Here is a 14457-nt window from a genome sequence, read left to right as displayed (position 1 = left end):
TGGACAATGAGCGTAGAAACAAGGAGGTGGTCATAATGTTATGCCTGATCGGTGTAAACTGATGTAGGCTGAATAGGTGAATATATGTAATTGTGTTTTTTGTGACATTTTTGTGACATTCTTCTAATTCTCCTAAATTTCTGCATAAGTAAACTGTTAAGATGTAATCAAAGCCGTTCAGAGTGGTTTGGTGTGAAACGCTTCATTCTAGAGAAACTTAGAGTCAGAATTGTTCACAGTGGTGGTGATAGGAACCAGACGTCCACCTCTAAAAGCTCGCTCACAGAAAGTTACTACAGTAAATGGTTATGAATTCACCGTCTAATGTCTTTCACGATAGTCTTTAAGGATGGAATTCCCTTTTTTTATTACCAAAGATTTAGATACTCTATTAACAAGGCTTAAAGGGGAATTCCACCAATTTTTCAAAATTTCTGCATAGTTCCATAGTTCAGATGGAAACACTCAGAAAAAAATCTAAAAAGAGGTCTCTTTAAAGGGGAGTTCCACTGATCTCCCAAAACTTCTGCATAATTTAGTTGCTGAGATTTAAACTGAGAGATGTAGAGCGGTTTGGTGCGAAATGGTTCAGATGTCTTTACAGTGGTGGTGACAGGAACCAGGGGTCACCATGACTACAACACAAATATAGACATTTAATTTACTATCCAGAACCACCAGTGAACCTACACGAGTCTTCTGAGTTTATATGGAATGTTGATGATGGGAAAATAGTGATAACGTTTTCTTCAGGGACTATTTTTCCTCATAATGCCCCATATGTATCCCTCCACCATGAATTGATTTTAAAAATGTGTTTACTCAATACTGCAAAGTGTCTCAGACATCAGGCAGTGAATTCATAACCATTTCATGTAGTAACTTTCTGTGAGGGAGCTTTTAGAGGTAGACGTCTGGTTCCTATCACCACCACTGTGAACAATTCTGACTCAGCAAGTTTCACTAGAACAGAGCGTTTCACACCAAACCACCCTGAACGACTCTGTTTACATCTTAACCCTTTAATTATGCTGAAATTTTGATGGAAAAAAATTGATGGAATTCCTCCTTAATTTTTCTCCAGAATGAAGCATTTCACACCAAACCCCTCTGAATTATCATGGTAAATCTTAACAATTAAATCATGCAGAAATTGAAAAATCAGTGGAATTCCCCTTTGACTCTTTCCAAGTATCTGTTATTCTCACGAGGAGGATAGCTCATCTACTGTGCTATATTTTAAGCTAAGGAGAAGTACGTTATCTGTCTGAAACTGCACGAATTCTCTCACGTGACACATCAGGGGGGCCAAAAATGGGACTCCCACCTGATGAGTGGGCGCCAGAATTAGGAGTGATCTTACTGCCTGCTTCTGTTTTAGATTCCTGCAACTGTAACCAAACCAACCAAACCTTTTGCAACACGTAAAGTTTCTTTTGTGTCACGAATTCGGAAGTGTTTTTTAATTTTTTTTTCTGAATATATCTCAAAACCACATTTCTCACAGTGCAGCACTGAAATGGAATGAACCACAAACCACGTGTTGGTGAGTTAGTTCTATTTATTTTGTTTTAGTCCAACACAATGTGTACATATGAAAAAAGGAACTGATGTCACACCTAAAAATAAGGGAGGGGTCATGAAGCTGACTTCGTCTCATCTTTATGAGAGATCATCTGAGTTTCTCTCTCTCTCTCTCAAGGCACCATTAGGCCTCTTTCACTGCGCTAAACGGTGGAGGGAGGACCGATGTTGGAGAGGTGCGCTGAGAGCAGGTGGAACCAGTGGAAGCTCAGTTGTTTCTGTGGGGAGGAGGATTACGGGGGCACAGAAATGGGGGTCGTTCACTTTAATAAGCATGATTGGCCACGAACAGGGACTCTCCAGCTGCTGCTCCTGTACCGCTGGAAACGTATTTGCCGGTGGAAGCTGCACTGTTAGCCTGTAGGAAATGTGCATCAAAGAGAAAGATCAGCAAGTAAACTGAGTAGCATGTACATTTAAATAGAACCTGAGACGTTACAAAATCCTGACTCAGCAATGTTTACACTAATATCTCAAATCAGAAGATGAATCTAGATCAGTGGTCTGCAAAAATGATAAGTTTGAATGGGCCTGTATCATGGAAAACTGAACTGTCCCTCACATTTTAAAAATAAAACAGTGTGATGTTGTATGTCAACACTTAAAACAGGGTTTCTCAAGCACTGGGCCGAGGGCCACAAGTGGGCCACAAAGCACCCCTTGGACCTGTACTGAGGGGGTTCAGTGGTCTGCAGTGGGCCTGTGATGGCACTTTGCCATAAAAATCAGTGAAAAATAATTGACTTAACAATAAAAAGAGAAATATTAAATGTTTGACAGATAACAACATTAATACAAGCCCCATAATAACAGAGCACAAAGGCAGCTTCATCAAATTTTTTGCCCTTTGCCTCTAGAAACACCTGACCTTTCAGTTGTCCACTCACACCAGTATCCTGCTGATATTTCTTGCTCACTGATACACTTCACATATTGCAATAGCAGCCCCCCCCATATTTCCCCAAAATGACATTTGTCAGCAAAAACATTGAGTTTTGTTTTCTTGTGGGCCTTCATGCTTTCTAGTGATAAACAGGTGGGCCTTGAGTTGGAAAAGGTTGAGAACCCCTGACTTAAAGTGCTTTCCACAGTCCATGTCTGGAAGCTAAATCATGTTTTAAATTCACTGGTTTTGTGATGTCACACATTTTACACACATCCAGCCTCTATCGGTTCAGCCACCCCATTCATGCTGAAGTTATAAGCAGTGTTTCAGCCTGGACTTCCTTTTGAATGAGGCAGTGTGCTTTAGCAATAGCTACAAAACAGCTGCTGAGATAGCCAAGCTAGTTTTAGCCTAGCTGATAATTGCTAAAGCTAAGAGCAGAACGCCATTAAGACAAGCTTTATTTTATTTTAATATTTGCAATTCCTTCCGCCAAAAAAGTAGTGCTCTTTTGCATTACATATAGAGCCATAAAAGTGTCGCAATATCAGGTTCAGCTCAGCTTTTTCAATACTTCTCAGATTAATCTGATTCTGGTCTTCAGATAAAACTAAAAATAATGGTCTTCAGTCATCCAAGTTGCTTAGAAACAAGTGCAAATAAGAACGCATGGAATTACGTACGAAGGTGTGTCATACGACATCAAAACGAGCGGTGAGCTCAATCATGAATCAGCCACAGTGAAGAGAAACAATGTGTTGTGGTGATGTTGTGAAAGTGAGCCATTAAAAGAAAAGCACTCAGGCAGCTCATGAGCCAATGCTGTGCTCTTAGGCCGAGTTTGGGGGAAGTAAAGGAGCGTAAACAGAAGAACTGAAAAGGATAAAATTTTGTTAATTTTATTCTCTCATTTCTATTATAATGTTCATCATTATTTTCTACTTTTATTGATCATAAAACTGCTCATAAAATTCAGGTTTCACTATTACGCTCAAATTTTCAAGCTCTTCTGCCCAAGTGAGTTTGATATAAAGATACACAGAAGGTGAAACCGGTAAATAACGCCAGTCTGTGACTTATTTTACGATGAAATTTGACCATGCATGAATACGGGATGATATGAAGTAGTAATTGTAATAATATTACATGGTTCTCTAATCCAGAACGCTGGTCTACATACCAAAGCTCTCTTGATGAACTCCTCCTGGCAGGCCTTGCCATTTTCCTTCTTTCCTCCCCAGGCCTTGAGGGCAGAGGCCTGCAGGGCGCGGCCGTAGGAGAAGGTGAGGGCCCAGGGTTTGTGCAGGGGACACTGGTTAATGGCGTTCAGGTTGACTGAAGCCTCTTCCTCACTCTGGCCTCCAGACAGGAAGGTGATGCCTTTGGAGAAAGAGATAGGAACAGTTAGTTTCTCTGAGTGTGTTATTAATGTGTAATGGACACTGTATGGTCTCTGGGCCATGAATGTTGTACACTACTCTTCAAAAGCCTGGAATGTTTTTCAGCACCACAGAAACCAGTATGGCTACAGATACACGATTAAAATCATTCTAATATTCTAGTTTTGTGCAACTTCACAGGTTTCAAATAGTTAGTAGCACACTAGTAAGCTGTAAAATGTGGTTCGATAAACGATAAAGAGCTGTAGATGACCATAAAAAGACTGAAAAAGCTGTACATCAAGAAAACAGTTATATAAAACAGTGTCTTTGCTATCTAGTTTACAATATTTTAAGTCACATTACTATCATATATAAAAAAATAACAAAGTATTTATGTCACGTGTGATTCCAAACTTCTGAACAGCAGTATATTTGTGACTGGGTGGCAAATGTGTTTGTGGAGGTGTCAGCATTTTAGTTCAGGGCTGTACATTCATTTTTGAGCATGTAGCGCTGGTGCTACAAAATTTCAAGCGTAGCGCAAATTAAAATACTGTAGCACTGAGAAAAAAGTCTATAATAATACTTTTAAAAATTATTAATCATGATTAGTGGAATGATCCTCATTTTGTGGAAAATACAGACACAAGAATTCCCCACAAGGGGGTGCTGTTAGCAAACAAACTGAATTTTTCTGCTTCAGTAAAAGAGATGGAACCCAACAAAGTCCAACGTTTGGATTCACTCTATAGTTTTCGAACTACCTGATGGACGACCATGTACACTAGAACTGACCATGCTTCCCAGCTCGCATGACTTCGCATGCGACTGTGGATAATTTTTGTGACAATATTAGCGCATTGTACAGCCTTGTAGTGCATGAGTACAGGTGTGGATGGCTAACCAGGGACCGCGGGGGGCACGGTGCGGCGCAGGGCGGTGACAGTAGCCATGGCGACCTCCTGAGGGCTGTACTTGTGGGAGCAGGAGTGGCCAGCGGTCACCATGTTGGGCTTGAGCAGAGTGCCCTCAAGGTAAACGTGGTGCTCAGACAGGGCCTTGTAGACGGCAGCCAGAACCATCTCCGTCACGTACTGGCACCTCTTCAGGTCATGGTCACCATCGGGGAGAATCTCAGGCTCCACAATGGGGACGATGCCATGCTAAAGGGAGAGATGTAACAACGTACTGAGTTCACATGTTCAGAATGACTGATTTAGCATGTGTTCATATGGGATATGTGTGCGCCTCACCATCTGGCAGATGCTAGCGTAGCGGGCGAGCACGTTAGCATTCTCTTTGATGGCCAGGCTGGATGGGGGTGGTGGGGGTGATCTTCAGCACGCAGCGCCACTTAGCGAAGTCGGCTCCGTCCTTCTTATACTGAGCGCAGCGCTCATACAAGCCATCCAGACCTGAGCAGGAAGCAGTTGAGAGAGAAACTGAATAAAAATGAAATATAACTTGAGAATATTCAGGCAGAACTATTAACGCAGAGCATGATGCTGCCTTCATGTCCACCAGATTGTCCTGTTTCCCCCTTAGAAGGTCAAAGTCCTTGTTTTTGAGGGCTCTGTAGTTGGAAGCATAGTAAGAGCCATTTATGGGGAGCCTGGCCACTTCCTATTTTTCTCATTAAGCCAAAAAAAAGACTGCAAAATGCTACTGAGTGTCCACGAGCGAGTCACAACGTATGGGGGGTGAATGGAGCTAAGTGCCTAAAAATGTCAAATTAAATGTGTCTAGCCATTTGTGTGGGACCTCCTTTAATTTTGGAAAGAAGAAGGATGTATTTCATTAAAAAGGAAACTTACGGGTATATTTCCGTTTTTATACAACAAACTGGTTTTGGGCAGTAGAATGCTAGCATTACTCCTACAGAGTGCTGATTGGTTAGCATTACTCCTACAGAGTGCTGATTGGTTAGTATTACTCCTACAGAGTGCTGATTGGTTAGCAATACTCCTACAGAGTGCTGATTGGTTAGCATTACTCCTACAGAGTGCTGATTGGTTAGCATTACTGCTACTGAGTGCTGACTGGTTAGCATTGCTGTTACTAAGTGCCGATTGGTTAGCTGAGTGCTGATTGGTTGGCATTAGACCCCAGCACCTTAACTATGACCTTGAATACCCCTTCATAGGTTTCTTTAATGCTACCAATGACCACTAAAACTGTTCCTCTCTCTTCAATGATGAAATGTTAGTCTGAAGCTCAGTGATCAATTATTTTTCCAATTTGTCATTACAATTAGTGCAACGTTTAGCTTTGGTAGTCACAATAATCCTGATATTGCATAAAGGCAGCATGAGAGAATCATTTTTAGGAAATGATCATTTCCTGTTACATAGGAGGCATGCATAAATGTCCGTTTACGCACCCTGGGTGGTGGTCTCTCCATTGGTTCCGGCCAGAGGGACCACACCCTTGTCCACCTTGATGCCCACCACAATTCCCCTGTCCTTGATCAGCTGGGTGAACTGCTTGCCATTGTCGGCCTTCTGGTAGAGGGTCTCGTGGAAGAAGATGACTCCGCCGATGCAGGGCAGGATGCGGTCGTCGGCGGTGAAGAGCAGCTGGCGGTAGAACCTCCGGTTCTCCTCAGTGTTCTCAACGTTGATGCTCTGGAAACGCTTGGCTACACTACCTGCGGTTCAAGTGGTTGCAATGAGACATAAAGAAAGAGGAACCAAAAGGCCTAAGCAAGCAAAGCAAGGGTGTGCCAAAGTGCCTGGTTTTTAAAATCTAACGGAAAATCTGTTTTCTTTTCTCTCCTGGTTAAAGTACAGTTCATTTGCACAGCGTATCATTCTGCAGAGACGAGTCTGGAAGCCCATTTCCACCATTTGCCTTACACTTTGCCTTAGAATCTCAAATTAATAACATTTTCTTGAAATTTTGACTTATTACGTTAAAAATAATTTCTTTCTTGAAAGGCAATCTGAAAAGAAATTTGAAGAAAAGTTAGGAAAAAAATAAATCATTTTTTCCATAAAAAATCTATTATTTCAAGATGCTAGGTTAAAATCTCAAAAAAATAAATTATTATTTTGAGAAATTAAGTCAAATCTTGAGGAAACAAGTCACGGTTTTTGACTTAGCAAGTCAAATTCTTGATTAAAAAAATGTAATCTGAGATACTAAGTTAAGTTTTTGAGAAACTAATTATTTTACGATTATATGTAAAATTTTTGAAAAATTAATCATTTTGATATGCTAAGTCAGAATCTGGAGGAAGTAAGTTGTTATTTCACCTTAGTGTGTCAAAATCTGGAGAAGTCATTATTTCAATACATCAGAATTTCAAGAAAGCAAGTCATTATTTTACGTTTATGAGTAAACATTTTGACACACTGCTGCCAGAAATAGGCCACTGTCTTTTCTGCCACATGGCAGGAATGAGCCTCCACAGATCTGCAGCAAATGCAGGCCTTAAATATGATTTGTCTGTGCGCGCAGGTGTGGATACCTGTGGATTCATCGGCAGCGAGGATTCCCTTGCCAGGGGCGACAATCTTCTGAGCAATATCGCTGAGCTCCTTCTTCTGCTCAGGAGTGAGGAATGGGTATGCGTGAGGCATCGTACCACTGAGGGACGGAGAGAGAGAGAAAGAGAAAGAGAGAGAGAAAATGAGTAATAGAGCAAAAGTGAGAGAAACAAATGAGAAAGTGTGAGTCACTTGGTGCGACGTGGTGGTTAACTGCTTTAGCAATAAAAGCTGCAAAGCACAGAATTCAACTGGCTGGTCCGAAAGCGAAAATCGGGCAGATAAAAGGAGATGGAGATAAAAAAGGGGAAGGTGAGATCAGGCTGAAGACATAAATGGACACTGAGAGAGAGAAAGAGAGGAACTTGCGAAACCAAGACAGAGAACAATGTTTCCTCTGCTGAATATATAGCATTCTGCGGATTCTGTTCTGTACAGATACCCCACACTGAGACTGCAGCTGGGTTCTCACAGCCCAGCGCTACACACGTTTACTGTTTACTGGCACTAAAACTCCTGATTCCAGTCTCCGATTAGTTACCAAACTCAGTCAGGTGTCTAAAGGGCCAGAGCACACTGACAACAAACATCAGACATCAGCACTGTAATGTTGGCTGTTGTCTTTATACCAGGGGTGCCTAAACTTTTTGTCCTGGGGTCCAAATTGCAATGTTTGTGGTGGGCAAAGACCCAAACAGAAAAAACAATATTAAATAAAGATGGTAGGTATGTTTGAAAAAATGTTAAACATATTTTGTAACATATCTATCTATAATTGACGTAATGTTAGAATGGAGACATATTTTAACAGTTCTAACTCTCGATTAGCTACACTGATCCAGATACAAGTCCTTTATTGTTGATTATGAGCCGATGCCAAACCAATCTTTGTGTTTTTATAGATAATACAGCCACATAATTTGGGTAGACGTGCCAGGCTACACTAAAATCCATTGATTTTTAGTGTGTGAATAATGTGACACTCTGGCCTGGTACTAATTTTATTATAATTATAATGTAATAGTGTGTTTAATATTGTCTTGATCTGGTTTGACTGCTTAGTATTATGATTTGGCTACCAGTTAGTTTAAAATACTGTATCTTAGGTTTATTTATAGTGTCATGAATACACTATGGCAGTGGTCGCCAACCCCGATCCTGGAGATCTACCTTCCTCTGGACTGTCGTTTGAACCACAATCCTTTCACACCCGCTCCAGCTAATTAACTTCTTCAGAAGTCCTTGATTGGCTGGATCAGATGCATTAGTTCCACTACAGTGGTACCACTGAGGAACTAAACCATGCAGGAAAGCAGATCTCCAGGAGGAGGGTGGGTGACCACTGCACTATGGAGCAGTATCCCACACCTTTCTCGTGGATTTGAATGTGCTGTTCCAGCTAACTTTGGTCTAAAACCAGATGCGGTAAAGTCTCCACAATAGTTTCATTTTTAACCACTCGCGTTTGTTGGAGAACACCAACCTGGTGTTCTCCAGCCTTTAGAGCATTGAAAACGTTTAAGTGTGCAGAGGTGCAAAGCCCTTAAATCTGAGAACCACACAGACATGCTTATTCACACCCAATGCTCATAGTTTCACAACCACCTTGGTTGTGGCTTAATGTGAAGACTTAATGTGAAGAAATGATTCTAAATGGCTCAAGCGTTGGAGCAGAAATCCAGTCGAGTCAAGGCAGCTGTATGATTGTCTGCACGTAGTCACCCCCACCCCGTGTCTCTGACTTATCTCTTTGGGGGAGGGGGGTATGACAAGCATGTTCATGAGACCTTTTCTATCTGGACGCTCTTATCCTTGACCTTTGGCTCAGCCATGTGTGGCACATCCTCCCTTGCCCTGCCCCACCAATAGGTCAGGCTATATATAAATGCTGTCAAAACAGCTGCTCTTGTAATGCCCTTAATGCCAGCAGGGCTCAGGAGGCTGCCATGCAAAGTTATAATATAGAAATGCATGCATGGGTCAGATAACTCAGGTTAGCCTTACTGATTTGATGTTTGGACAAAAATTGTTCTGGCATTACGGGCCATCTGGCATCAGCTTCCTAATGAAATGAGATTGGGCCTGAGATATTTGTGACTGGTTTAAGATTGGTTAAAGAGTTCTGTCTCATAATGTGCTGCAGAAGCAAAGGGTTAAAAATGAATACAGTTGTAAGAGCAGAGTCAGTCAAAATAGTAAGTTCTCAGCAGAGGGAAGACTTTTCCCAACGGATTTTGGAGCATCTCTATTGGTCCAGACATGATTCACACCATAAAAAGGGCAGCTGCCATTTTTGCATTACATAAGAAACACGAAATATAGTTATATGTGCATCTTTGCCAGTGTTAAAAACATACGTACATATGTGTGCAATATATACTATGTATTTAAAATATAATGCACTAAATATATTTCACTGTTTTTATGTTTTAAATACATTTTTGAATATTGAAAAGTATATTACTGCATGCACACATATATAGCATGCATATAGATGAAATATATGTATAGTGTCCGTTTTAAATTTTTACATACATATCAAACTTGACACATTTTTAAATTACATAAGGGAAGATTTTGTCCCTGCTTTGCTGGCTCAACATAAAATGCAACTGCTTAATTACTTAAAGTAGACTATCTTCAGTTTGTAAGTCAAGCGACTCCCTGCTCACTGCTTAGCCTGCTCTTTAGTGCCAAAAGCCACTTCATGCGCTTCATGCTGCACATCTTCTTAAAAAGGAAGGAAGAGAGCGTGTGTGGTGTGATGTCTGAACATAAACGTTTCCAGTTTACACATACCAGGGCGGACATTAGCAAGTTAGCCACAACAATTACTGAACTTCTCACCCACTCAAGCTGTTAGCTCAGGTACTGAGGTCTAAAGTTGGGGAGCGTGTACTCTTTAAAATACTTTTTGCTGTTGCAGCAGAGTGGTTTTCTGAACATGACTGTCAGAACAAAACCTCATATCTCCATTTTTGTTATTTTGTACTTTCTTTTTACAGATTTTGAAAATGCTGGCTGCCTTAAACACTGGATTTCATGACGAATAGGCCAAAACAGAAGCTCTAGTTACTTAAAAAGAAACTAGTTCCATTAACTTCCATTCAAAGTGCTTCTCCTGCATTTTAGAGATATGAGATGTTGTTCTAGCAGTGCATTAGCAACAATGATTTTTCATATCCAAACATTATAAATCGTGCCTTCCTTCTTTAGAAGCTCCCAATCAGGATTTGCATCCCATAGCAGCCATAGACCAACATCAAACTTCAAAACTCCTCATAGAAACTTTTCGTCTTACCTTTCTGGCTGAGAGGACACCTGAGGGAATGAAGGGACTCTGGACGAGTGAGAGAGAGAGAGAGGGGGTCAGAGGAAAAGATCCCACTTAAGCCTGTGACGCCCCCTTGTCGGCCTCGCCACTGTATTTATCCAGCATTATGACCCCTCACATTTGAGTCGGAGGGCTAAAATTATCCCCAACCCGACACTGGAGAAGGGCGGCAACATTCCCTCATGTGAAACAGAGAGAGAAAAAGAACAAGAGCAGGGTATTTAAAGCAGCACTGAGAGAGATAAGCAGACAGGAAGAAGGAGATAATGGTGAGGTTAAGAGATGGAAAAGGAAAATGAAAGAAAATACAGAGAATGTGGAGAGAAATATGGAAATATTAGCTGGTAGAGTGCAATAAATGGCCAACTCAAAAGCCACAACGGCCATTCATTTCACAAGCATTGCACATTTTGGTTTGTAGGCCAAAACCAAACGTGCCTTTTAGACAAGTGACTCAGGCCCTTTTGAAACACAGTGTGGACGTTTGTTGTTCCTTTATGTGTAAATTAAGCTGGTTCCAATAAAGAAACCCATGTTTTACTGTAATAAACAAGAAAGAAACACAAACAGAATGTACTTTCAGTTCTACTTTGGCTCTGCTTTAGCAAAGAAATCAACTTTGAGGTGAACGTAGAAAAGCTTCCCTATTCATTTGAAACCCCACAATCTCCTGTTTCTCCTTTTTCAGTTCTCCAGCTTCATATGCTCGGCTTGATAGAAGTTAAATGGAGATAAAATGCAGTGCTAGAGGTCAACACATGCTCTCAAAGTGCATTGTTCCAAGTCATTTTAAGTCACCCCACTGCTACGTGTAGCAATGTGGCTAACCTTCTATTAGAAACCCAATCCACGGAGATGATCTTTGACCTTCTCTTGACCTTTAGATGGCTTTTGCTGGAGAAGAGGAGGTCAGAGGAATAGGGTAGCAAAGGCTGTACAAGTTCAGACACATGATGTGTCTGAATATGTTAACCAGGGCGGGGGCGGGCGAGAGTGCGAGAGGAAATTAGTGTCCAGCAACACCAATTGCAACACATTTTGCAGACAGCTGCTCAAAACGCTAATGCTTTCGGTGGTTTGCACTGCACTTTACATGTGGGGTTTAACCTTTATGCTTTGAAATGATGAAAATGCTAGAAAATAACCTGAAACTGGCCACATTTCTGCACACCAAAAAGCTGCTTTAGAGCAGAACTTCTGGCTAATTAAATGTTTAGGTAACACTTTATAATAAGGGCACATGAACTGGCAGTAATTAAGACATTTACTAATGAATAACCAATCAGAAAGTAATTAGTCATTAATCAGGAACAAATGAATAAGTCATATATTAACAACCACAAGACTAAATTACTAATGCATGTACTAATGAATGAAGATGAAGGTGATGAAGGCTTTATTCGGCGCCTGAGTTAATCAGGAATTCATGTGTTAATTAAGCATACGAAAAGAATGTTAGTACACACTGGCGAACTGCCAGAAGCTCTGTTAGTTTCATTCTATTCATGCAATTTATGATTACCTATGTCATACTGCAGTGTCATACTGTTACAACAGAAACATAAACTGTTGTATGTTTCATAAACTGTAAACTAGTTTCTTTACTGAAAATAGACATTTGATTTAATTAAAACTGTGAATTATCTTAATATATGCCACAGTTATTCTGAGAAATACCACCTTCAGAAAATGAAAATGTGTTTCCCATTACACATCTATTATTATTTTTAAAAATTTGCTATATCTAAATGTTTTATTAATGTAAACACAGCATTTTGCAATGTAACACTTTAACTGTTTCCGCAGCTGGAAATTACTGCTATTTTTCTTCGCCAGTAAATGGCAGTAATTGCGTTAAATGCTATATGTCAAGCGGCCATAAAGACTTGAGTGAATATCTCTAGTAAAACGTTTAAGAGCAGCGAATGAAAATAATTGAAATAATTAAAAAAAAATCAATATTTCTCTTTTCGCCTTTTTGCAATATTTTGCATTTTTCTTACTTTTAAAGGTGAGTTATGCACATGCTTACTGTATTATATACGTAATTTACATCACAGATATAATATTTACACGTGGTATTGTTGTCTGAGTGTTGTGAGTGCTGGTATGTATGTTCGTGTCTCACCTCTTTTTAGACTAAGGTGTAAAACATGCAGCTGTTATCTGTGGTGAAACTGAACGGATTTGCAGCAACTATTATTTCTAAATTCGTTATAAAGTAGCTTAAATATTTGGTTTGGTGCTTAGTTATTTGCAATAAACCTTTTTGATTTTAATAGTAAGGTGTTTGTGTTTCTCACGAGCGTCATGTGATTGTGTATGTGGTGTCAGGCACGTCTATTCTGTCTGGTTAAAATCACGTCAATTTTATGCTGCTTGGTTCATTTGTTATCCTCCTTTGACAGGGACTCTTATTGTGAAGGGCTATGTGTGCGGTGGCAGTGCCTCACAGGGCCTAGTAGTAAACAGACGGAGCCGAGACAGCGAGAGGGCGCGCTAACTGCGCTTAGCCGAGCGCTAACCCAGCGCCATATTCTCCCCTTTTTTTGTGCTCAGTTCTGAGTTTTTCAGTAAAGCTGAGTCTCAGACTCGACCTTCAGCTTGTGTGAGTTATGTGGAAACACCGCTGCAGTATGAACATCTTTGTGACTTTAATTAGCGAGCAGTTCTGTCCGTTTTACAGATGTTTGTGGAACTACAGAACCAGTGTGTACTGGTTTCTCTTCATCTTCCGTGTTACAGTGACAGATTCACCTGCTCTGGTTCTGTGTATTGTGTAGAAGTCATAAGATGATAATAAAATGTGCTTTTATATTCCTGTGAATTTTGTCAATGTCATGTTTTCATATGAGCCATATTGTAGCTACTTATCCTTCATCACTGTTCTTGAGAGGGCAAAAGAATGACGGTCATTTTGCTAGCTAAGTAAAATGATTAACCATGAACTCATGAAGAATTAGTATATAATCAGTAATAAACTGTGATTCGCTCATCACTTTCAGGGGCACAAACATGAATTCATTATGAAGAATCAGTATTTAATGAGTAATAAAGTGTGACTGGTTCATCACTTTACTTTAGGGGGCACAAACATTATGACTTCATCATGAGTTATCAGTAATCACTGCTTTCTTTATAGTGAATTGAGAACTGACACTGCACAGTTTTGTATTTGTCTCACTCTGACACACCTCAACCAGCACAACAGGAGCTTGTAAATCAGCAGTTGAGTTCAATCAGGTGTACTGGATCTGGGAAAGCACAAAAATGTGCATACAGTTAAGGATTCTTATGACCCCAGGAGAAAGACACTCCAATAATTAACTCATTTCTGAGTTCAGTGGTAACTGTAGGCTAAACTATTCCCTCATGAGGCTCTGTGTATCAATACAGGAGTTAAAACGTCATATTATTAACATGAAAGATGAATTAAAACTATGGGAACTGTCACAAATGAGGACTAGTTGCAAAACAACGTCAGTGTAAGCTTTTCATTTTACTAAACAGTCGCTAGGTGGGTAGAAACAGATGAGGTAACATTAGAAATCAAAAACAATAAACTCAAGACTGGACAGATAGAAACAGGCAAATACAAGGGCTGCTTACACAACATGATGAAGAAGAAGGACAAGATGATGAGAGGATGGAGCTATAAAAAAAACCCCAAAAAAAACAATTGACTTTGATAGGCATAATATTCCAGAGCACTGTGTCTCAGGGGGATCTTGTGACAACATTATTTAACACATGATAATAAATTCAGGCACTGAATAAAAACTT

General features: G+C 40.2%; 1 protein-coding gene across 1 annotated transcript; it reads right to left on the bottom strand.

Moving 5' to 3' along the window:
* Positions 1–1543: 1543 nt before the first annotated feature.
* On the bottom strand, positions 1544–10840 carry aldoab (aldolase a, fructose-bisphosphate, b). The gene is given in 8 exon segments (XM_036573297.1): positions 1544–1942; positions 3651–3850; positions 4757–5015; positions 5106–5171; positions 5173–5267; positions 6233–6499; positions 7322–7440; positions 10642–10840. Coding segments are annotated over 7 exon segments (1092 nt in total). The 5' UTR covers positions 7434–7440; positions 10642–10840; the 3' UTR covers positions 1544–1849.
* Between the last annotated feature and the right edge of the window lie 3617 nt (positions 10841–14457).

Source organism: Colossoma macropomum, unplaced genomic scaffold (genome assembly GCF_904425465.1).
Source record: "Colossoma macropomum unplaced genomic scaffold, Colossoma_macropomum, whole genome shotgun sequence".
Taxonomy (NCBI): Eukaryota; Metazoa; Chordata; class Actinopteri; order Characiformes; family Serrasalmidae; genus Colossoma; species Colossoma macropomum.
This window is presented reverse-complemented; position numbering and strand designations above follow the sequence as displayed.